We start from the raw sequence: 24,997 nt of genomic DNA, 5'->3' as shown, positions 1-24,997 counted from the left end.
CAGATTGCAACCAACTGAAATTTCTTCCATGTGCCAGGCATGTAGGGCAGGGGTCAGCAACCTTTACTATCAAAAGAGCCATTTTAGGCAAAAAGAAGAAAAAAAAAATCTGTCTGGAGCCACAAAACATTTGATCATTGTGATGAAGGTAACACAGTTTATAGTCTAAGTATATAGTATATAAGTCTAATGCAGTGAGGGCCAAAGAGACAATGTACTACGCAGTATTAGGGCCACATTGAGGGAAAAACATCTGAGATTTTCAGAATAAAGTCAAAATATTACAAGAAAGAAATCGTAACTTTAGGATAAAAAAAAAAGTTGTAATATTACGAGAATAAAGTCATAACTTTAAGAGAAAAAAAGAAAATAACATGTAAAATTACTGATTTATAATATTATGACTTTATTCTCAAAATCTCAGATTTATTTTTTTTCCTCAATGTGGCCCTAATACTCCGTCGTACCGTCGTACCATAGACCTACAACAATGATAAATAAAAATGAAAATATAAACATAAAACAGTTATTCATTTACATTTTTTTAAATCTACAGGGAGCCACTGGAGAGGAGCTGAAGAGATGTGGCTCCACAGCCGCGGGTTGCTGACCCCTGGTGTATGAGAACTACGGTGGCCAACGTGAAAACGCAAATGTCCCAATCCCTATCTAGCACCAGTCTACCACCTACATGGCGGTGAAGTGGATCCGCTCCGTATGTAGATATAAACAACTCATTCTAAGGTCACGAAAACACACAACTATTCTTATTTTCAGGTGATTATACACTAAAGGTTAAAGGTTAAAGGGCTACTTCCTGTCCACTCTCCTGTGTGATGTTAAGGCCTCCCACCGTGGCCGGACAGCTGCGTCGCTAAACCATCAGATTACTCTCCTTCCAGAATGATCTTAACTTGATCAAGAGTGATCTTCTCGTTGGCCCGGCGATCATCCCCGCCTCTCCTGCTCCCTTTCTAGCAGGGATTGCCCGCCAATCGCAAGAGGGTAGGCGAGAGATTAGCTCCTCAGATTAAAGTGTCCACCTCCAAACCCTGCTTAATCCTGCCATCTGTCAGAGAGCAGCTAACCAGCCAAGACTCTCTCCACTCTAGGCTAATTAGAAAGCCAGAAGAACACAGACTCGAAGAGGAAGAAATCTCCAAAAAACACATATATTTTTTCTGTCTGGTGCTGCTCAAGGAAGAGTGACGATGGAGGAGACGTACCTTGTCAACCATCCAGGAGTCAGGAAGAAGATCCTGGCAGGAGGAGCAGGACCGCTGCCACACTTTGCACCTGGGACAAAGGTAGCAAGTCACAGTTAATTTGATAGCATAAATAAGATTCAAAATCAGCACGATAGGATATTTAGTCCTTACATAATTGCTGTTGTGATGTGTTAATATTCCACTGAAGAAAATCAGCTATTTTTAGCCATATGTTGCATTGCTCACTTCGATTAGATCCTGTTGAATTATTCATGAGGTGGGGGAATTTATTCTGTATCTGGCTCTTACACACAGAGCAAACATTTGGTCAACCAAATTGCAACATGTTTCTTGGCACCGTGTCTGTGTTTCTGTTCATCCACTGATCCGCCGGTCGCCGACTTTTTTTCCCCTTCCCAGTCAAATCCAGCCATATGGCACCAAGCCTGGACACTGTGACAAACACTTTCCATGACAATGCCAGCATGAATTCACCTGTGCGTCTGTATTACAGTGTGTGTGTGTGTTCCCTCGCCAGCGAGGTGATCCCCCAGTGGCTCACACAGTTATCATACCATTATACACAATCTGTCAAGCTATAAATAGAAGGTTACACGGAGCCCAACGTAATGTTACAGTCAGAGTGACGGCGAAGGCTTTTTCAGTCTTTCACACGCACACAAACAGATGGAAAAACATAATGAAAACCAGCATGTACGTATGCTTTACAAAAGAAGTGACTGAAATATATCACAGCATTCAGTCTAATTCAATTCTCTGAAAATAAATCAAGCTTTAAGCTGCACGTCATCAAAGTTGACTCATTTTCCTTCTATTGTATCCTGTAATATGTCATCAGAGATATAAAACAATCTCAAAAAGGAGAGAAGAAAACATATATATATATATGTGTACACATACCTGCATACAAAACAATCCCACAGAGGATTCTTCAATACTAAAACTTGACTTCACTGTCTTTCAGAGGCTGTAACAGGCTCAGTTTTAGAGCTACAGTGATGTGTGGTGATGTTAGTCCCAATAGAAGCTATTTCACTCTTTTGAAATTTGACCTCACTGTATAAAATTACCTGTGGAGACCTCTAGGATAATCACAGCCTCATGAAACTTTACAGCCATAAACTAAAGAACTAGAGCATTCAGAGGATGGATGGCTTTCCCAGCTAGATTGACAATAAGGGGGTTTCTGAGCAGTTTACACAACAGAAGCGCTCGCCATCTAATCGCCGAAAAAATGCAATTCTTGCAGAAATCTCCAAATGTCAAAAAGCTATTTATACCAAATCACAGCATGGCTTTTTCTACGGTGTTCCTCGAGGTCTTGGTGTCTTAATGTGGTATTTAGAAGGGATTGTTGATCATTTTTATCAATTCGAGTGGTAAAAAAATGTTAAATTTAGCCCCAAATCTGTTTAACAAATGGTATCAACCCCCCAAAAAATGCTGCAGCAACTTATGAGACATAATAGAGCATGGAGATGACCATCATACACTTCCATTTATGACTAGAACAACTTGACTCACAGTGCGGAGCAGCATCTCAAATTAATCATCATGTTCTCAGCTTTCAGATGATGTACACCACTTCTATGTGACATCTACTGTTGACCTGCTATCTCCCCCTAAAGACCCCCGTACACCCTAAAAGACTGGTCTATTGTGGGTCTCAGAGGCGTTAAGTACAAATTAATGACCTAGTAATGGACAAACTGAACACCACTATTAGATTTTGTATGCATTTGTTTAAGTATATTTTGTTGAGGAATAGTTTAACTCATTAATTTCCTCCTTCCATCCCAGCTGGTTTTCCATTTCCAGACTCTGCTGGACGACTTTGAACGAACGGTCATCGATGACAGTCGACTGGCCGGCAGACCGTGTGAGATCTTTTACGGGAAGATGTTCAAGATGGAGATCTGGGAGACCCTGTTGGCGTCCATGAGGATTGGAGAGGTGGCTGAGTTCTGGTGTGATGCCATTGTGAGTTGAAACTACACACATACACTGAGATATTAGGCCCCTAAAAGAGGTCCTAATGAGTGTTCATGAGCGAGGAAGGGAAGCGTTTGCTCCTCATTATGATTCGCATGAATCAACCTTCTGAAGCCTCCTACATGCTCCGTATTACAAACACAACACAGCAATCTGTGCAAAGTTTAGTGGGTTTTTTCCTTCTGAAGAAAAACATTTGCTAGTTAAATTGTGGCCATTTCTTGTGTTTTCCATCTAGGACTGATTGAGCGCTGGCTGGCAGCACCAGGGGGGGGTTAGCATGATTAAGTGCTTCTATGTCTCGTTGCAGACTCGTTGTTTATGTGTTTTTGTTGATGAGTTAATTTTTGCAGCACACAGGCTTGTATCCCATCGTGTCCAAGGGAATGAGGCTAATCGCTCAAGGGAAAGACCCACTGGAGGGCCAGAGACACATGTGCGGCATGGGAAACATGTTCCACTATCACTCCACCGGGTTCCCAGAGCTGGACGAGCTAATGAGAACTCCTCAGCCACTTATATTTATCATGGAGCTGCTGCAGGTAAGCACCAGGGCAAAACACTGCAAAGTCTGACTGGATAGCGAAAGAAGATATAACATCTGTAAACATAAGCTGACAGTAAATAGAAAAATAAGACACATTTACTTATTCAGTCAACCCTCTTCTAGAGTTGAGGCATTCCTACAAACTATTTTTTTTAAAAATTCACTGACAGAAATGACAAAAGTCAGAAGTCCCCCCGTCCTAAAACATTCAGCTTTGCAATGATATGTTATCCAGAACAAGCGTGAAACTCACCAGAGGCTCCAGTAGCAGCTGTGAATTAGCATCTTCCCAGTTTCAGGTAGTTTCATAATGGCTTTCCATCAAGTTGACGACTCTTCAGTGGTGGAAGACCGATCCTTTACTCAAGTAAAAAACACCACAATGTAAAAATATGCTCAACATTCGACCTTCCACAACTTTAACCTGAGCAGCTCTAATCAGCCACATAACTGAAAACACCTGTGTGGTTGTGCAGGACCTTTAACCTTTAAAGGGACAGTGTGTAGCATTCGGTGACATCTAGTGGTGTGGCTGTAGATTGCAACCCACTGAGTACCCCTCCGCTCACTCCTCCCTTTCCAAGACGGCGGTAATGTGAGACGCCGAGTGCAAAATCCGCGGTAACGCCATTCGCCTCTCTAAGAGGGCATCATTACCATAATAACACTACTTTAGGGAGCAAAGCAAGTCAGACAGCGGCTGGCGGTACCACGGTTTAACACTCTGCAGCTCACGTTACCGCAGTTTCACAAGCGTGAAAGGCTCTCTCTAGAGTCATTGTTTAGTTTGTCCGTTCCGGGCTACTGTAGAAACATGGCGGACTGCGTGAAGACTCCCTATGTAGATATAAAGGACTCGTTCTAAGATAAAAGAAACACAACGATTCTTAGTTTAGTAATGAAGTAGTATGAAGTATGAAAACATAGTTATTAATATTATATTCCATTTTTGCCAATAAATCCCCCTCAATGTTTTCTTTTTATTCTCGTACAGTTATGACTTTATGCTCATAATATTACAACTTTTTTCTCGTAAAGTTATGACTTTATTCTCATAATATTTAGATTTTTTTCTCGTTAAGTTATGACTTTATTCTCGTAATGTTACGACTTTTTTCTCGTAATATTATGACTTTATTCTGGAAACCTCAAATTTGTTTCCCCTCAATGTGGCCCTAATACTCCGTAGTACATATGCACTTTGGCCCTCACTGCATTAGACTTATATACTATATACTTAGACTATAAACTGTGTTACCTTCATTACAATGCTCAGATGTTTTGCGGCTCCAGACAGATTTTCTTTTTTTTTTCTTTGCCTAAAATGTCTCTTTTGATAGTAAAGGTTGCTGACTCCTGAACTAGCGGGGCACAGCTAGCCAGGTTCCGTCCAAAGATAACAAAATTGCCTACCAGCACCTCTAAAGCAATATAAAAGATTATATTATATTTCTGGTACACACTGTTCCTTTAAATACATCATGTTTTGTATGTAAAGCCAAAGTAACAAGTATTAGAGGTCTAAAGTATCTTAAATTGGTGTTTTGTGTTGAGTAAATGTACTTTCTTTCTTCCCACCACAGCTAGTCTTTGTACCTATTTAACATTCACTTTGTGCTTCCATCAGTGGAGTTCTTCCTCCCGTTGACTGTCTTTGTTTTGTGTTGTGTTCTCGTCTTGCCCCCCTGCGGCTTCCAGGTGGGAGACCCCATGTCCTACCAAAGAGAGTCCTGGATGATGGAGAAGGATGAGAAGCTGCAGATGGTGCCAATCCTCCACATGCAGGGCAATGCGCTGGTCAAGCAGAGACAATACAGAGAGGCTGCCAGCAAGTACAAAGAGGCCGTGCTGCTGCTGAGAACAGTCCAGTCCAGAGTGAGTGAAGGATTACAGGGAAGGAAGATGGGAAGGAGAGGGATGTGCAGGCTTGTTAATATTGAAGGTTTTCTCAGGATTTCAGGTTTTTGGGACATCCAGCTCTCGCTCTTTTCCAGTGGGAGACTCCTGTTTTCCTGTTTTGCTATGCTTCACTGTGTCCCTGATTATAGGCAGTAGGTTGGAAGGGCTGGCAGAGGAAAGAGTCTGAGATAAGAGGATGGAGGAATACTGGAGGGAGACTTGTGTATGAGATGTTTTGATAAGACAGTTGTAGAGGATTCTTCTGATTTTTTGGCAACTTAGACACATTCACAAGTTTTGATGTCGGAGGCTTTCAGATCGTTGGCCTGCGTGCAAACAGCTCTGTTCAGCAGGCTTTGGGGGATATCCTTCAGTATCCTAAAGTCATGTCATGTTTGAGTCTGTGTGAAAATATATAACAACCTACAGAATTCAAATAATAAATTATTAAAATACGTGTAGATGAAGATGCCAACAGACACAACAGCACTAATCTTGTTCTTCCATCTGTGTGTTGTAGGAGATGCCGGGCGATGTGGACTACATTAATTTGGGTCGGATGATCGTCCCCCTGGAGTTGAACTACTGCCAGTGTATGCTGGAAGTGGAGGAGTATTATGAAGTTATAGAGCACACCACCGAGCTGCTGGAGAAACACAAAGGTATAAACGCTCTGGACTCTGCTAGATTGAATTTGACTTATTTATTCTGATAATTAATTAATCCTTGTTTTTTTCAGCACTGAAACACATCTTTAATTTACCCTTTTCCAGGGAGAGCTGACTGAGACACAGCTGCATCAGTTTGAGAAATATGCTTATTCTCATTCTCGCCAAGAGTTAGATAAGAAGACTGATAGTATCACTCTCATGTCTGTTGGTTAAATATGAAGCAAAGCCAGGAGATAGTTAGCTTAGCTTAGCATAAAGACTGGAAGCAGGGGGAAACAGCTAGCCAGCTCTGTAAAACTAAAACTTGTCATATTTTCTCTTCAGTTTTTGTACAAATGAGACATAACATGATAATTAGTGAGCTTTAGAGATGCTGGTAGACAGATTTTTTTTGTTTAGACAGAGCCAGTCTCGCTGTTTCCCTTAAAGGTCCCATATCGTGCTCATTTTCAGGTTCATACTTGTATTTTGTGTTTCTACTAGAACATGTTTTCATGCTGTAATGTTAAAAAAACACTTTATTTTCCTCATACTGTTTGTCTAAATATGCCTGTATTAACCCTCTGTCTGAAACGCTCCGTTTTGGTGCATTTCAACGGAATTGCAACGGAATTGCGTTGCTAGGCAACAGTTTGGGTCCATGTTAACTTCCTGTCAGCTGATGTCATTCACATACACTGCAACAGGAAATAAACTGGGACACATTTAGAATGTTTACGTTTAAAACCGTGTAATAATCTAAGTATTGTGGATTTGTGACATCACAAATGGACAGAAATCCTAACGGCTTGTTTCAAACGTGCAATTTCTGAATACGGGCTGTGTGTGTATTTCTCCGTATATTGAGTGTTTTGATAGTTTAACAGTATTTATATATCACTTAAACCTGCTTTATAATATAAAAGACCTGAAAATCTAACTTTTTACAATATGGGACCTTTAACGGGACAGAAATGAAAATTGCGTTGCTAGGCAACAGCTTGGGCCTGTGGTATTACTTCCTGTCAGCTCATGTTACACTGAAACAGGAAATAAACTGAGACACATTTGTCATGTTTACAACTGTGAAAATGGTCTATAGCAATTTACTTTTTCTAACTCTCAGCAAAAAAAACCTGAGTATTTTCCCCCAAAATGTCAAACCATTCTTTGTAATCATGTACATGAAAAGCTGCTCAGCGAGGAGTAAAATGAGAGCCACAGCGTTACTTCTATCCCTGGATATGAACACGGAGACAAACACAATAATTTCAAAATGTTGTAAAAAAACAGCTGACAGGTCAGGGTCTGATGCCTGCGCTGGGTTTACTGCCGCGGCTGTGTGTATGTAGGAGGGTTGAGGGCTGACATTACAAAGGGTTTTACAGTTGGAGCAGCCCTGGGCATTGTACTGTCATACCCATGGCTACTCATATAATCCTAGAGGAGCTCACATGCTGGCACAGCCTCCACTTCAAAGCCTTATGAATTATGCCCCTCACCCAGAGACAGGTCCCACCGAGGCAGCCTTTATTTTACTCTCCGTCCCTCAGCCCCGGATTCACAGTTTTATATTTGTCTTTGTGGCTGTTTGTGCTCGAGCTTGTGTGGTAGGAGGAGGAGGAGGAGGAAGGGTGTCAACTTGTTAATGAGTGAGGCGATAACGTGGAATGATTGGGCAGGAGTTTCTGAGCTCCACTGGTTATAGTACGAGCTGCCGCCACACCAGCATCACTCCGCCTTTCCCTTCTTCTCTCCCTTTTCCTGCCGGTGTTCCCTCCTGTCATCAAAATGATATCGTCTGTATCAGTTAAAGTCAGCCCACTCTGCTCAGCCCAGCTATTCTTTAGAAAAGAGCCCCGATGGTGGCTCACTGCGGTGTCTCGGCTTCTGCCAGAGGCGACAAAGAAATCTGTTTAAATGTTGGCTGAATGAAGATTTTAGCGTAGAGGGAAATTAACTGCAGAGGAAGAGAGGAACTGAGCCATCGAGCACATAAGTCCATTCTGCTGAAACAGAGGAAGCACACAGTGTGTGTGTGTGAGTTCATGTGTTTTAAAAGAATATAGTTCGACATTTTGGGATATTCACTTCTGCAAGTTAAGCTTCATATTTAACAGACAGACATGAGAGCGGTATAAATTCTCATCTAGAAGGAATAAGCATACATATTGCAAAACAACTTTTTGCTTTAAAGGTCCCATATTGTAAAAAGTAAGATTTTCATATCTTTTATATTATAAAGCAGGTTTAAGTGATATATAAATACTGTGAAAGTATCAAAGCGCTCAATATACAGAGACATAAACACAGCCTGTATTCAGAAATTGTGCGTTTGAAACAAGCCGTTAGGATTTCTGTCCATTTGTGATGTCACAAATATACAATATTTAGACCATTACACAGTTTTAAACATAAACATACTAAATGTGTCCCAGTTTATTTCCTGTTGCAGTGTATGTGAATGACATCAGCTGATAGGAAGTAAACATGGGCCCAAACTGTTGCCTAGCAACGCAATTCCATTACAATTTTGTTGAAATGCACTAAAACGGAGCGTTTCAGACAGAGGGTGAATACAGGTATACTCAGACAGACAGTATGAGGAAAATAAAGTGTTTTTTTTAACATTACAGCATGTAAACATGTTCTAGTAGAAACACAAAATACAAGTATGAACCTGAAAATGAGCACGATATGGGACCTTTAAAGGTGCAGTGTGTAGGACAATACTGCAAGTCTGACTGGATAGCAAAAGAAGATGACATCTGTAAACATAAACTGACAATAAATAGAAAATTAAGACACATTTACCTATTCAGTCAACCCTCTTCTAGAGTTGAGGCATTCCTACAAACCATTTTATTTTAAAATTCACTGACAGAAATGACAAAAGTCAATTCCCCGTTTGCCTAAAACATTCAGCTTTGCAATATGTTATCCAGAACAAGCTTGAAACTCACCAGAGGCTCCAGTAGCAGCTGTAAATTAACATCTCATCCCACTTTCAGGTAGTTTCACAACGCTTTTCCATCAAGTTGACAACTCTTCAAGTAAAAGCAACAACACCACCATGTAAAAAAAAAACTCTGTTACAAGTAAAACTCAAAAATTCCACCTAGCACAACTTCAACCTGAGCAGCTCTAATCAGCCACGTAACTGGAAACACCTGTGTGGTTGTGCAGGACCTTTAACCTTTAAAGGGACAGTGTGTAGCATTCGGTGACATCTAGTGGTGTGGTTGCAGATTGCAGAGTACCCCTCCGCTCACTCCTCCCTTTCCAAAACTGCAGTAATGTGAGACGCCGAGTGCAAAACCGTGGTAACGCCGTTCACCTCTCTCAGAGGTCATCCATACCATAATAACACTACTTAAGAGAGCAACGCAAGTCAGATGGCGGCTGGCGGTGCCACGGTTTAACACTCTGCGGCTCACGCTACTGCAGTTTCACAAGCGTGTCGGAGAACTACGGTGGCCTTCAGGTAACGTAAAAACGTGAAAGGCTCTCTCTAGAGCCAGTTGGGAAACTCTCGTGAGATGGTTAAGGTTGGGCTTTAACCTTGAATAGTTAAGGTTAGGGAAGGTCGTTGGGCAGCGAGTCTCGCAAGAGTTTTTGCAAGTTTTTGCCAGATTTCATAATTTGCGGGTTATCTTCTAGATACGACCGTAGAAACATGTAATAGAAACATGGTGTAGAAACATGGAGTAGAAACATGTAATAGAAACATGGTGTAGAAACATGGAGTAGAAACATGTAATAGAAACATGGAGTAGAAACATGGAGTAGAAACATGGAATAGAAACATGTAATAGAAACATGGAGTAGAAACATGGAGTAGAAACATGGAGTAGAAACATGGAATAGAAACATGGAGTAGAAACATGGAATAGAAACATGGAGTAGAAACATGGAGTAGAAACATGGAATAGAAACATGGAGTAGAAACATGGAGTAGAAACATGGAGTAGAAACATGGAGTAGAAACATGGTGTAGAAACATGGAGTAGAAACATGGAGTAGAAACATGTAATAGAAACATGGTGTAGAAACATGGAGTAGAAACATGTAATAGAAACATGGTGTAGAAACATGGAGTAGAAACATGTAATAGAAACATGGAGTAGAAACATGGAGTAGAAACATGGAATAGAAACATGTAATAGAAACATGGAGTAGAAACATGGAGTAGAAACATGTAATAGAAACATGGTGTAGAAACATGGAGTAGAAACATGTAATAGAAACATGGAGTAGAAACATGGAGTAGAAACATGGAATAGAAACATGTAATAGAAACATGGAGTAGAAACATGGAGTAGAAACATGGAATAGAAACATGTAATAGAAACATGGAGTAGAAACATGGAGTAGAAACATGGAATAGAAACATGGAGTAGAAACATGGAGTAGAAACATGGAATAGAAACATGGAGTAGAAACATGGAGTAGAAACATGGAATAGAAACATGGAGTAGAAACATGGAGTAGAAACATGGAGTAGAAACATGGAATAGAAACATGGAGTAGAAACATGGAGTAGAAACATGGAGTAGAAACATGGAATAGAAACATGGAGTAGAAACATGGAGTAGAAACATGGAGTAGAAACATGGAGTAGAAACATGGAGTAGAAACATGGAGTAGAAACATGGAGTAGAAACATGGAATAGAAACATGGAGTAGAAACATGGAGTAGAAACATGGAATAGAAACATGGAGTAGAAACATGGAATAGAAACATGGAGTAGAAACATGGAGTAGAAACATGGAGTAGAAACATGGAGTAGAAACATGGAATAGAAACATGGAGTAGAAACATGGAGTAGAAACATGGAGTAGAAACATGGAATAGAAACATGGAGTAGAAACATGGAATAGAAACATGGAGTAGAAACATGGAGTAGAAACATGGAATAGAAACATGGAGTAGAAACATGGAGTAGAAACATGGAATAGAAACATGGAGTAGAAACATGGAGTAGAAACATGGAATAGAAACATGGAGTAGAAACATGGAATAGAAACATGGAGTAGAAACATGGAGTAGAAACATGGAGTAGAAACATGGAGTAGAAACATGGAGTAGAAACATGGAATAGAAACATGGAGTAGAAACATGGAATAGAAACATGGAGTAGAAACATGGAGTAGAAACATGGAGTAGAAACATGGTGGACTCCGTGAAGAGGACCCGCTCCCTATGTAGATATGAAGGACTCATTCTAAGCTAATGAAAACACAACAATTCTTAGTTTCAGGTGATTATACTCTAATGAAAACATAGTTATTAATATTATATAAATAGATCCCCTGATATGTTACACACTGGTCTTTAAAGGCTGGTGATAAATACACACACTAACAGTACACACACCTACACACAGTCCTAAATGTAGACAAATGGCCGCCTCAGCTTCAGCAGACAAGAGCAGGTTTATTATTCAATATCTCAAGGTTATAGGACATCAATAACTCTGCTTTTTATTTGTGCTTTTCTCTCTCTCGTTCTGTATCTGTTGTTGTTTTTCTGTGTCTCAGACTGTGTGAAGGGCTACTACAAGAGAGCGAAGGCCCACGCCGCCGTGTGGAATGAGAAGGAAGCCCGGAGAGACTTCAACACGGTGGCCAACCTGGACGCCACTCTGGCCTGTCTTGTCGGTCGAGAGCTGAAGGCCCTGACAGACTGCATGAGGGAGAAGTACTGGGAGGAGAAGGAGACATACTGGAACATGCTGGAGAAAAAGGAGAATGGAGAAGAGGAGGAGGAGGAGGAGGAGGAGGAGGAGGAGGAGGAGGAAGGTAAACAAGAAGACAGTGAAAGTGTGACTGCGGGGAGTAAAGATGAAGTGGAGGGAGAGAAAGGTAAAGACGAACCTCCATCCATTCACTCTGCCGAAGAAGCCCATAAAGAGGAGCTCGGGGGAAATAAGTTTACACCAACTGAAGGAAGAGATAACGAAGAGGAAGCGAGCTCTTCCGAGATCAATCAAAACGCCAGCGGTAAAGAAGAGGGGAAGGACTGGCAGCAGATGTTACGACTGGTCATGTTCCTGCAGAACGAAGGAAACTTCCTCGTTAAAGAAAACGAGTTTGAAGAGGCATCTGCAAAGTTCACGGAGGCCATCGGGTACGTGGACGTCCTCCAGAATACGGTTAGTGTCATTGATTACATACGTAGGGCCGTCAATCGATTCAAATATTGATGATTTATGATTAAACGCACATTTTTTATTTGTTCAAAATTAACCTTAAAGGGAAATTTGTCAAGTATTTAATACTCTTGTCAACATGGGAGTGGACAAATATGTAAATATATGTATATATTTATTATTGGAAATCAATTAACAACTCAAAACAATGACAAATATTGTCCAGAAACCCTCACAGGTACTGCATTTAGCATAAAAATACGCTCAAATCATAACATGGCAAACTGCAGCCCAACAGGCAACAACAGCTGTCAGTGTGTCAGTGTGATGACTTGACTATGACTTGCCCCAAACTGCATGTGATTATCATAAAGTGGGCATGTCTGTAAAGGGGAGACTCGTGGGTACCCATAGAACCCATTTACATTCACATATCTGGAGGTCAGAGGTCAAGGGACCCCTTTGAAAATGGACATGCCAGTTTTTCCTGAAAATTTAGCGTAAGTTTGGAGCGTTATTTAGCCTCCTTCGCGTCATGACATGGTTGGTACCGATGGATTCATTAGGTTTTCTACTTTCATATGATGTTTCACTCTCGCTTTAAAACTGAGCCCGCTACAAACCCCGAAAAATCTATTGCATTAATGTGTTAAAAAAATTAGTGGTGTTAAAACTCATTTGCTTTGACAGCCCTACTACATAGTGAAGTTGTGTTAAAGCATCCACACAAGGAAATGAGATGTAAATTAAAAACCTTTTGTGATGGCAATGATCGTCCAGGTGGACGTCAGGATTGAATGTGCCAGAAAGTCGTCTTACAAAAGGGGACTGTAAACTATAATCATCCGTCATTGTTGCTTTTTTTTTTTTTTTTTACTGAAGAGCAGCTGTGGCATTGTAGGTAGCGAAAGTGAAGAGCAGAGAAAAAAGAGCGCTAAATATAACAGCACAGAGAGATATCACCGTGACAGCGCTCGCCTTGTGCTGCTTTTCTTTCTTTCTTTCCTCCCTCGCTGCTGCCACACCTCGCTGTCGAACTCCCTCACGCCTTTTTTACACACAAAACAAACTCCCTCTTCTTGTCAGCCCACCCTCCTCCATCTTCATTTCTCCTCCTTATTCTAACAATCCTCTACCTCATCTCTCTCTTTCCTTTGCTTCATCATTCCTCCCTTGTCAAGTCCCAATATCACAAATCACAAATTTACCTCAGGGGATGTGGGGGCTTTACAATCTGTACAGGATGCCCAACCCAACCAGATCCCAACAAACCAAACGTGGGACAAGGAGTATGTTTGTGTGGGACAATGTGGGACACGTTACCAAGGCTGAGAGACAATTTTGATATAATGTCTATCTAACTTAAATAATAAAGCTTTGTGGTAAAGGCGGCCTACGACACCCTCCCATGCACCCGGAATCTCACCCAGTGGTTCGGAAGCGAAGTTGTCTGCCTGCTGTGTAGCAACATCAAGGCAAGTCTGCGACACGTCTTATCAGGATGCAAGGTGGTGCTGACCCAGGGATGCTTCAAGTGGAGCCATGACCAAGTCCTGGCCAAACTGGCCAAGGTGCTGGAGAGAGGTCGGGTAGCAGCAAACCGCACCCCAGAAACAGCAATGTCTACACTACACTGCACGTTCAAAGTACCTGCACACGAGAGGAATGCCATACTCAGACCCGGCAGAGAGTGGCAGACGTTGGTGGACCTTCAGAAAGCAGCTGGTCTTCCCGAGAGAGATCCCTACAACCGCTCTCCGGCCAGACATCATCTTATGGTCCACAGTGGAGATAAGGGTCCTTATCATTGAGCCTACCGTCCCCTGGGAAGACGGCATGACAGCAGCCCACCAAAGGAAACATCTAAAATACTCAGAGCTGGCGGCGGAATGCCAAGAGGCTGGCTGGAAAGCCGAGGTTTATCCTGTGGAGGTCGGATGCCGGGGCTTTGTCAACAAAGCAGTAGTCCAACTGCTCCGTGGTGCCGGCATGACGGGGTCAAACCTGACCTGACCTGACCAAATGGCACTGGCGGAGGTACGACAGGCTGAAATGCCGAAGCAGGAAACAACACCTCACCTGAACAATGATCTTTAACTTAAATAATAAACATTTCTCTTCTGCCCCTTATCTCTAACATCTCTATGCTTTACCAGAATGCATCCATGGATCGGCACATCTCTTTTTGAGCCGCACGTTTCTTAATGAGACTCACATCTACTGTGTTGCTTGGCAAATTTCACAAAAAAACCCTTATAGAATCGCCTTCCACCGGCTTATAAATACTCATAAGTAGTTTCACAGTCTTTGTTGTAGCTGCTCTTCCTTTTCTTTGTGGTAGTTTCCATCAATATTCCGCCCTAAATCTGCAGTTTGTGACTTTGCTGTGACTCGCAATTTTCTCCCGTTGGGCGTAGCGAAGCAAAGACGGTGAAGTGTCGACCTGCACTTGACCCACGTGTGCACAGTTTGACAGCTAACATGATGACAGCCTTATTCCCTGCTTTCTTCACAGCCAATTGGATAAAAGCCAGATTTTAAGAAAAGCGTCTGTCCTGCAGTGGTTTGACTGTAGTGGACTTTTGAAAACTAGAGCCAATACAAATGTGGGACATCGTCTTGATATGTGGGACGTGACACAAGGGATACAAATGCTGTGCAGTCCCTCGTAAAGTGAGACACCTGGTCACCCTATAGATAGGGAAACAGGGAAAACAATGGAAGAAACCTCAGGAGGAGCAACAGATGGACAGAAGTGCAATAGATGTTGAGTAACAACATAATAAAAATACAATATAGACAATCAATATGACAAAAACAATTATACGTCGGGTGAGTTGCTGTAAAGTGGGACACCTAAACTCCAGTGTAGGTCTTCCTCAAACAAAGAAAAGTCAATAAAACTGTTGATATTTAATGTCTTTCTAATACGCCGAAATTCTTCAAAACTATTATAGTCTTTATTTATTATTATTTATAGTCTTATTGTTTGTTTGATATTGTTCGATTCTCCATGTAACATTCACACCTAAGCCTACGTTTTGTAACAGCAATAACATTGTAAATGGTAAAATGATTGCACATTTAGCCTCGAGTGTTTCCTACATTAATTAAGGAGATTTTTAGTGTCTCTTAACAGACTTTTTAGTGTCCCACATTTCAGATATGACTGTTCCACATTAGGAAATAAAGATTTGTCTGAGACAACTTGGCACTGATATGCCTACTATTTATTTTATGAGTGTGATATCTGCATTTTTGGTTTAATTACACTGTAAAAAAAAGTGTAAAATAACGGAAATTTTCCGGCAGCAGGGGCGTCAGAAAATGTCTGTTAAAAAACGGAAAAATACTGTCCGTTAATTAACATAAATAAACTGTAAAAAAACAGTAATTATCTTTATATAATTAGCCTTTATTACTGAAATATTACAAGAAATATTTTACTTTTAACATATATTTATTGTTAGAATAGTCATACACCGTAAATCTAAGACCATTTACATATAAATCACAAATGAAACATGTAATTTTACATTGCAAAAGCCCAAATTTACATTAACTCTCAGAAATTTTGCAAAAAAATCTGTATTTTTACAAGAAATATTTTTAGAATACCATGAAATCCTTTTCTTCTAACATAAATTAATTGTTAAAATAGAGTCATAAACCTCTAAAAAACAGAATTATTATCTTTAAAAATGTTCAAGAAAAGCTTAAATACAGATAATTATGATTGTGATTACAAAAAATACTGTAAATCTAAGACCATTTACATGTAAATCACAAATGAAACATGTCATTTTACATTTTTTTTCTGTCATTTTGAAATACAGACAAAAAATGTAAAATTTCTTGAAAAAAAACTCCAAAAAAAATATTTTTTTTACATTTTAGGACACATCCTGGGATGTCGGAGTGGTACTAGGTTGGAATTTAAAGTATTGGCTTCATATCACAATATATTCCAGATATATGAAATGCAAAAAAATGTCCCACATTAGGCTAATTCACCCTATAATCCGTCATCTCTCCTGTTGTCACTCTTCCTTGTTTCATCTTTTCAACATTTGCTCTGCTATCTATCTACCACCACCTCCCACCCACCTTTGTCCTCTCTGTGTACTCAGGTGGATCAACATGGCGAGGACTGGGACTCGCTTGACAAAGTGCGTCTCCCACTGACCCTAAACCTCAGCCAGTGCATGCTGGAGCTCAAACAACACGGCCGAGTGGTGGAGCTCAACGACGAGCTGCTGAAGAAGCACAGAGGTGAATAATGTGTTAGTGTGTGAAGAGAGTTTCATGAGGAGGAAACACAAAGAGACGTGATTTCATAAAGAAATAGGTACATGAGTATATATAAACATTATTTCTTTCCTCACACACCTTCATTATTTGAGTTTAAAAATATCAGTTGCGAGTACAAATGCATGGCCCTCAGCTAACGCCTGCCTTCACACCGCAGCTCTCCTTCATCTCTCTGTTTACCAGGGAAAGAAGAAACCAAACATTCACAACCGCATTGCCGAGTCTCTCTCTCTCTCTCTCTCGCTCCCCCGGCACCCACCCATGGACATCACAGTCAAAAAATGAATTCATTGTTTTCCTTTTTTTGTTTCTGCTATGACTGAATTATTTATAGTTGAGGCTGATGTGAAACGGTTGTTCTTATGCTTTCCCTTCATTTACTTTTCTCTCCAACTTTCGCCTTCTGCTTTGTCTGTCTGCTGTCTCACTGCTGGTGTTCAGTGCAGCTGTTTCATCCTCTCTCTGCTACTTTATTTTACCCTCTAAACCTCCTGTTTCTCCTCCTATTGCCTCAAGAGGTCAATATTTCACTCATTTATACTCGGGCTGTCAAAGTTAATAATAATAATAATAATAATATTAGATTTATATAGCGCTTTATAATATTCTCAGAGATAGTAACGCAATTTTGTTTTAACGCCACTAATTTCTTTAACGCGTTAATCCAACTTGCGATTTTTTGGTTCTCAGTTTTAAAGCTAGTTGAAGATACTGGCATCATATGAAACTAGAAAAACTAAGGAATCCATTGGCACCTAGCTTGTTGATGAGGAGGTTAAATAACGCTCCAAACTTGCGCAAAATTTTGGCTTCCATTCTCCAGTAATTTTGCAGTGGCGACACGCTTTGAGGTCAGGCTGGTGCACGCCAAGGTTAGAGTACGAGCAGGGAAGCATCTGATTGGTTCTTTCCAAGCGGACCGCGAGGCAGTGATTGGTAGACATTTTTACGGGATTACAGCAGCTACAGATGACGGCTCTTTTCCGGTCCTTTTTCAGAGCTCATCAGTAATGGATCGCTGTCGGGTTGTAAAGACCATTTCAACTAATATAACAGATAGTGGAGACTGGAAAACATCGTCAACCCTGCCTTTAAGGTGCATTTTGAACATAAAAAATTTAGGATTAATTTGCGATTGACTGTGGATAATCATGCGATTAATCGCGATTAAATAATGTAATCGATTGACGGCCCTAATTTAACCCTTACTGTCTGTTCCCCGTAGGTAACTTTAAGGCGGTGTATCAGCGAGCACGAGCACACGCTGCTTTGTGCAACGAGTCCGAAGCTCGGAGGGACTTCGCTACGGTGGAGAAACTGGACCCAGCGTTCAAACCCTTCGTCCGCCAGGAGCTGAAAAAGATGGGCGACAGGCTGCGTACCATGCTCGTCCGCCAGAACAAGACCTACAGCAACACAACACAGGAGAAGTGGGGGCCTGGTGGGAGCAAGGCAAAGAGCGCAGCAGGAAAGAAGAAGAATAAAGAAGAAAAAAACCCCAAAGCACATAAGAAGAAGACAGAAGATAGTGAGACGGAAGACAAGGAAAGCTCACAGAAAGCCGCCCCTGCTGCGAGCGAGGGAGTGGATGACGCAGGAACAAAGAGGGATCCAGATGTGAAAGCAGAGCGGAGTAATAAAGAGCTAGAGAGTGGGAGAGAGACGAGCGGAGAGGGGTTAGATAATGAAAACACAGAGTGTGTCGTGGTTCAGGGTGCACCAGATAATCGAGCGACAGATAGAGATAGCGATCCCGCTGCGGCCAACGGCACAGGCACGGATAGTGTAGCGAGCAAGAGATCAGCGCGGGATAAGGTCAGGAAGAAGGTCAAATGCCAATCAAGTTCTCCACTGGTCCCAAGCAGGAAAAGCCAAGGGGACAAAGCCGCCTGTGATAAGACAGGAAACGCTGGCACTCAATCAGAATAGGGTTAAAGTTGTCGTGTGAAGACCCAAAACAACACTGAAGCTAAATACACATTAAACTAACAGCAATATGGACGCAGAAAGAGAAACGACAAGCAATAAACAGCCAAGTTTCAACAGGGATTATTGATTCTGCCACATACAAATCCAAATATAAACACAAGGAGAAGAATTCATATAAACAGCGTGCGTTTGGCACCTTTCTGACTTAAGTTTTATTGTCAGCTCTCGGCAGGCACATGAAAAAGCACAGGCAGACGAGGAGTTTGCCAAATACAAAGTAGTTTTTATTTCTGTACAGAAAGAGTAGAAAGCAGCCAGTAACCCACTTGTTATTACAGTAAAAAGCCTTTCTTCAGAAAACTTTTTTTTATACAGATTAAAAACTCCAGAGAAAAAGACAGCAAGTGAGTGCTGGACAAGAAAATAAAAACATTAAAACATTTGAATGATTAATGAGGTATATTAATGGTGATTTAAATCAAACTAAACAAACCTCAGTTCACCAGTATAAGGTATGAGAGTGAGTGTATAGATGTGTTTTAGTGTTATCAACACCGTGTTGGAGGTGATTCATCGCCGCGTCATGTGAGAGGTGACACACACAAGCGTAGATAGTAAACATGGAGGTCGTGAAACAAAGGCGAAGGGAAGGTGATGATCGTCGTCGGCTACATGCGGTAACAGAAGTCTGGAGAGAGATAGTGGAGAGACTTTTTCTCCAATCACACAGCGTCAGTCACGCCACGGGGAGTAGGGCATGTTTCAGCGTGTGATGGGGGGGGATATCAGGAGCTGCTACCAGTATAGAAATGTGAACATGGATTAGATGATCACAGTCAAACACAGGGGTTCCCGAAGTTTTGTGGGGGCCAAAGATGCCCTCTTAAAGCTGCAGTAGGCAGTATATATATTTGGCATCATTGGGCAAAAATTCCATAAAAACCTTTCAGCATATTGTAATTCAAGTGTTCTGAGAGATTACTAACTTCTGCTCCTCCTCATGGCTCTGTTTTCAGGCTTTAAAACATCTAGCCCGTGACCAATCACAGGTCATTTCAGAGAGAGAGAGCGTTCCTATTGGCTGTGATTGTCATGTGACTACTAAACTAAATAAACATAGTTGGTATAAATGGTATCAGCTATCAAATTGTTATTTTAAACATCGGTATTGGCCCAGAATTTTGCAATCGGTGCATCCTTAACAGTTTTATAATTTATAGCAACTTATTTCGCGGACCCCCTGACGGAGTGCCACGGACCTTTGGAGGTCCCTGGATCCCCACTTTGAGAATCCCTGGTCAAAGAGAGGTGACTCTCCTGCAGCTGGATGACCCTTAACGTTAATGTTGGAGTCAAACAGCAGCAGGAGAGACACGTGTGGACAACCTGTGTATGTCGTGAAACCACCTGGTGTATTTATCTCATTTATCTGCCTCCTCTATATTGTCTTAAAATAAACACGACCGTTGTTGACAGGCGGCCCTGTGGGGAGTTCCTCCTCTTCTTTTCTCACACGCTGTCACCGTTACATCACTCCGTGTACCCACATACCGAGTAAAGAGATAAAAGTGTGATCATCAATGCGTAATGAGATGTGTGTGAACACCAATAAATTAATGTCTATGAATAAACATTGCTTGTCATGGCTTCTTTTTTTTTCTCTTTTCTTTTCTTTTCACCCACGATGCCGAGTTGCTTTGCTCTTTGTTCTGACTTCTGAGAAGCTTCGCCAGAACAAACTCTTAAAGTGATGCTGGAGACGGATTCAACGAATGATAATGACTTCTCTCCAGCAGCCGAGCAGCAACAGGCTTCAGTGGAGGTGGACGTGAAGAAGAGGAGAAGGGCGCTCTCTCTCTTGCTTCCCTTAAGGCTATTTAGCATTTATATTATGAACGGCACATCACCTTCCCCGACTCACAGAACCTGTGGTACCGCGTCCTTGGGGACAGTTCCCTAGCAACAGTATCAAAACTAACAGGCAGTGGGTGCCGAGGAGGACGGTGTCAAAATGTGAGCGCTGTGCGCCTGGAGGGGGGAGCCCGTAATGAATGCAGAAAATGGGTTTCAAGCTCGCGTGTGAGGTCAGAGTGTCATTTTAAGGTTTAAGAAGAGTTCCTCGCCGTGTATGAATCTCTCTGTGAGAACGATTTGCTGAGAAACCCACGGAGCCACGGCTCGGCTTGTTTCAGGCATCCTGCTTCTGGAGATTTTCGCTGTGGCAGGCACATCAAAGTGGATCTCTCCCACCAGCCCTCCAGCAATGAATGGATTGTTTTTTTTTTCTTTCCACCTTTCCTCTCTTGTTTCTCAGATCTTTTAGTCGCTCCGAGCGCCCCCCAGCATCACAGCTTCACCCATAAAAGCCCTGTTTAACTGGTTTCAACGTATGGATGCTCGTGATGCTGTGATCCACGCAACACTTTTCACATCTTCTTCCTCGAGACTGACGGAGAGTAACACCGGCACGTTCTCATTGCCAGGGCGTCAAATATCAACACTTTGTCGGGGCGTTCGATACCGCTGCACAAGGCACCCTTTAGCACCGGTATGCGACGCACCGAGCTTTCCGTTGACTACAATGTAAACCAATCCACGGCGACAGTAAACGCACAGGAAGAGTGCTGTGGTGACGTACTTTAAAGAGAGAAAAGAGACACACAGGGCCTTTCTTAAACTCTAAACCCTCCTCATTCCCTCTCTCCGTGACGGACTGAACTCCGTTTGTAATCACGCTCACAGCCGAATGAAGCACCCTTCTTTAAGGGTATAAATACATCGGCAAGCTTTGGGATGAACTTCTGACGGAAACTGTCGTAACCATGGTTTCGAATCAAGTGGAGGGGGATGTTCAAAGGTTTGATAACACTTTACATCAAAAGAACACCGTTTTCTAGACTAAACATTTGATCCTAAACACATTGTGACTTTGTTAACGTCTGTTTGACAATATTAAATGTCTGTCTTGGTTTTGAGCAGTTTACATTTGTACTGGTAGTTGCACGGAACTTATATATTTGTACGGAGCGTGTTCCGTAGTAAGTCGGAGTTAAGGAAGTAGGAAGGAAGAGCGCCGGGCTGTGAAGCAGATTTTTGTAGTGGCCAAACGGCGGTACTACCACTTCCGTGTCCGTCATGTGACGCCATTGGGCCCAAAATGACTTTTTCCCATAGACTTACATTGGGAAAGAGACGTTTGTAACTCAGCGGATAAGTGTTTTTGGAGGTGAATCAACACTTGAATAGCCCTTATTTAAATCATTAGGACCCTGAATAGGATAAGTGGTTACATATAATGGATGGATGGATAAATCGTTAGGTCATAAAAGTTGTAATAACCGAATCCAGAGTTATTTCCCTTCCTCCGTTCATGTGAATGAGACCCAGACCGAGGCTGGAGCGAGGGCTGGGAGGCAGAGTTAAAGGAAACGCTATCACTCCGGGTACTTTGTCACTCGACAGTCGAGCCATTTTGTCACTGAGCAACACTCACAGCAATGAACATAACAATGCCGTATCCAGTTCTCTTTCTACATCCACGGTCGGCGAAGATACAGGCTCCCTGTCGGAGGGGTTATATAAACCGGGGACTGGAGGTGGATTGGTCCAACAAACACACGGCTTTCATCCAGGAAGACCGTGTCTCTTCGCATCTCTCTTACGTTTCACTTCCACGTTACAATCAGTTGTTCGTTCGCGCCCCGTGTTCACAACGTTGAGTCACATTTTCACTGTACAAACGTAGTCATTTTTTAAGCCCAACCATGTTGTTTTTTCCCCCTAAAACTAACTGAGTGGTTTTGTTGCCTAAACCTAAGCAAGTGTTTTTATTTAAAGGGACTGTTTGTAACTTCTTACACGTATAAATCATTGCAGGTCGGTGTCCCATGCACGCTCGCGTGTGGCTACGCTGTTCAGATTCAGACTCCAACACAAACTACACGGATGCACCAAAACCTCAAAGTTTTATCTAGTGAAGCCCGTCTTGCAAAACAGTGTTGACTCTTCCTACTTCGGCAACAAGCAACAAGCAATTTCTGATTCTTACATAGAGTCCCTTTAATTAACAACATTAATCATGTGTTTACTGCGACCGTAAGGTGACGCCGAGAGGGTCTGACAAAGCGTCAGTATGTGACGAGTTGGGATGAGAACGTGTTGGTGGCTCACAGACACACACTCCTGATGCAACCTCCGTCCCTGGATGTAAAAACACAATGACACAAAGAAGTCCAGAAAGACTCTCGTTATGGATTCAGTTTGGTTTTAAGGCATTCAATGACTGTGCTATGTTTAGAACAGAACGCACCCTACGACCCCGATACGATGAGGGCAGAGCCATTTCAACCACTCGTCTTTCTTCTTAAATCTAAAAAGCAATTAAGTACGCATTAGCGAGGGAGAACGAGGCATGTAGAATCAATAGCTATAGTGTTCTTTTCAAATCTACATGGAGAGGAGGGATTATTAAGGATGATGTCAGTGTAGGACGGAGTAATGGTGGTGTGCCTTATTCCCCCCCCCCGTAGTGTCGGGAATTGGCCTCGCAGAGAAGAGAAAGAGAACTTCAGCCTTGCAGCACTTTCGCCTGGAGCTCCTTCCTCCTCTTTCTCTGCACACAGCGGGAGGAGTTCCCACAGTGGACGCCTGCATGCTGATATTTATCGGCAGATATTTCCTCAACAAAAAGCCCCAGTTTCAGTACAAATTGGCTAAAAAAACAAAAACTGAGAGCGTGTCTAAATCCCGCGAGCCAAAGAGATGAAATGGATCTCCATTTTTTATGGAAGCGTCTGTATTTTTTAGTGATGCAGCACGGCACGTTATTGATCACGCTGGGAGCCATTTGTGCACAATGAGGGACGGGTGTAAATAAGGAGCGTGGATGTAGCAGCATACGCGCGTGCGTGCGTCTGTATGAGCGTAAAGGGCTCACTTAGGGAGAGGCGAGCGATGAGAGCGACAAGCAGTTTGAGAGGATTAGAGGAACACAGTGTGTGCATACAGAGGCGCTGTGCTACCGGGCACTTTGGCTGTCTTAAATAAATCATGGATTTAACTGATGATGTGTCTTTCTCACAAAGTAAATAAGCTCGTTGTGGGTGCTGTCAACTCCCTGACAATCTCACCACGCAGCCACATGAGATGCAGTCGGCCCCAGCCCTGATCTAGTTTACTCTAGCGAGCTTTAACGCGCCGCCTCCCTTCGAAAAACAAAAATAACAACCGTGATAACACATTCAAGGAGGAAAGAAAACATTCTGACAAAACAAGGGGATATTCTTCTTTTTCCTTTTTGCATTTTGTTTTTTGAACGTTCTCCTCGAGGAAGGTCCAATTTGTGCTGTGGACGTATAAAGCTTCACACCTCCTAACGACTACACAGATACTGGTAAGCACAGTGTCTTGGCTGGGCTTGTTCCTTTGCTTTAGTCTCTCCCTGACCTCCCTGTTAGTTTCCTTTGGCTCGTTAACGTGGTGTCGGGCTGGCGCCGCTGAAGTGGTGAAGCGCAGCCCGGCCAGACGGACGTCGGCGTGAGCCTCTAGCAGTTTTGCATGAAAAAGGCTTTTAGTGCACAGATTCCAGTGGAGGGTTAGCTCAGGGTATCATAGCTGCTGCAGCGGTCGCAGGGCCGGCTGTACCGCGGCCTGACCTCAGCCGTACGGAGCTCCTCCCTCTGCCGTCAGGCGTTCCTTTCGCTCGGCTCCTCCAGGCCCACCCGGTGGTTAGATGTGTGAGGTGGTGCCTGAAATTAGGAAACAAGAAGACGAGTAAAAGCTTTTACAATTTTAAAAAGTGCATGCACGAGGCTGAGAAAATGTTATAACCGAGGAGGCTATAATTATGATAATCCCTTTCTTTGTTCAAGTTACAGGCTTTGGACTGCCCGGCAAATTACATTTTAAATGCGACGGGACAGTTTGCAAAGTGTGTGACAGCGACGCTCCTCTTTCTCCTCTCTCTGCGCTACTGTCTCCGTCTCTCTTTATCTCACTCCTCCTCCTCCCTACCATTTTAATCTCCCCGTCCCTCCTCCTGACTATCGACCCGCAGCAGTACATATTTGCTCTCCTCTCCATCTCTCACTCTCCCGCGGGTGATGGAGGAGCAAAGAGTCTGTCTGTGAAGCGTGGGCTGCTGCTGCTACGGCTGCTAGCTGAACTCACCCGGTTCTGAAGGGAAGACGTTTCTCAGCTGCTCGATGACTTCCTGGAGCTGCAGCACCGTATCCTGTTCATGATCCATATCATCTCCTGACACACACACACACACACACACACACACGC

The 24,997-nt window shown here is 42.4% G+C and overlaps 2 protein-coding genes across 6 annotated transcripts in view; one reads left to right on the top strand and one right to left on the bottom strand.

Annotated features, from left to right (window-relative positions):
• The first annotated feature begins 1,177 nt into the window (after nucleotides 1-1,177).
• LOC141774727 (uncharacterized) lies at nucleotides 1,178-18,934 on the top strand. The gene is made up of 8 exons (XM_074647512.1): nucleotides 1,178-1,307; nucleotides 3,030-3,209; nucleotides 3,575-3,763; nucleotides 5,467-5,643; nucleotides 6,188-6,329; nucleotides 11,859-12,472; nucleotides 16,600-16,741; nucleotides 18,006-18,934. The coding sequence occupies exons 1-8, from the start codon at nucleotides 1,212-1,214 to the stop codon at nucleotides 18,707-18,709; spliced, it is 2,244 nt and encodes a 747-aa protein (XP_074503613.1). The 5' UTR covers nucleotides 1,178-1,211; the 3' UTR covers nucleotides 18,710-18,934.
• Nucleotides 18,935-18,971: 37 nt separating this feature from the next.
• Nucleotides 18,972-24,997, bottom strand: part of drp2 (dystrophin related protein 2) — a 213,592-nt gene continuing 207,566 nt past the window's right edge. For all 5 annotated transcript variants that reach the window (XM_074647509.1, XM_074647506.1, XM_074647507.1 and 2 more), the window contains 2 exons: nucleotides 24,878-24,964; nucleotides 18,972-24,456 (listed from right to left, as the gene is read on the bottom strand). In XM_074647509.1, the coding sequence (XP_074503610.1) occupies nucleotides 24,437-24,456; nucleotides 24,878-24,964 (107 nt within the window). In that variant the 3' untranslated portion in view covers nucleotides 18,972-24,436. The remainder of the gene's footprint in view (nucleotides 24,457-24,877; nucleotides 24,965-24,997) is intronic.

This window comes from Sebastes fasciatus, chromosome 10 (assembly GCF_043250625.1).
Source record: "Sebastes fasciatus isolate fSebFas1 chromosome 10, fSebFas1.pri, whole genome shotgun sequence".
NCBI lineage: Eukaryota > Metazoa > Chordata > Actinopteri > Perciformes > Sebastidae > Sebastes > Sebastes fasciatus.
Note: the sequence above shows the minus strand (reverse complement) of the source record. Positions and strands in the feature narration are given on the sequence as shown.

Bases quoted from the DNA above. Each gene is read 5' to 3' on its own strand.
- LOC141774727 (XM_074647512.1), top strand. From the start codon at position 1,212: ATGGAGGAGACGTACCTTGTCAACCATCCAGGAGTCAGGAAGAAGATC. The intron at 3,210-3,574 runs GTGAGTTGAAAC...TAATTTTTGCAG, and splicing joins AGTTCTGGTGTGATGCCATT to CACACAGGCTTGTATCCCAT. The intron at 12,473-16,599 runs GTTAGTGTCATT...CTGTGTACTCAG, and splicing joins TGGACGTCCTCCAGAATACG to GTGGATCAACATGGCGAGGA.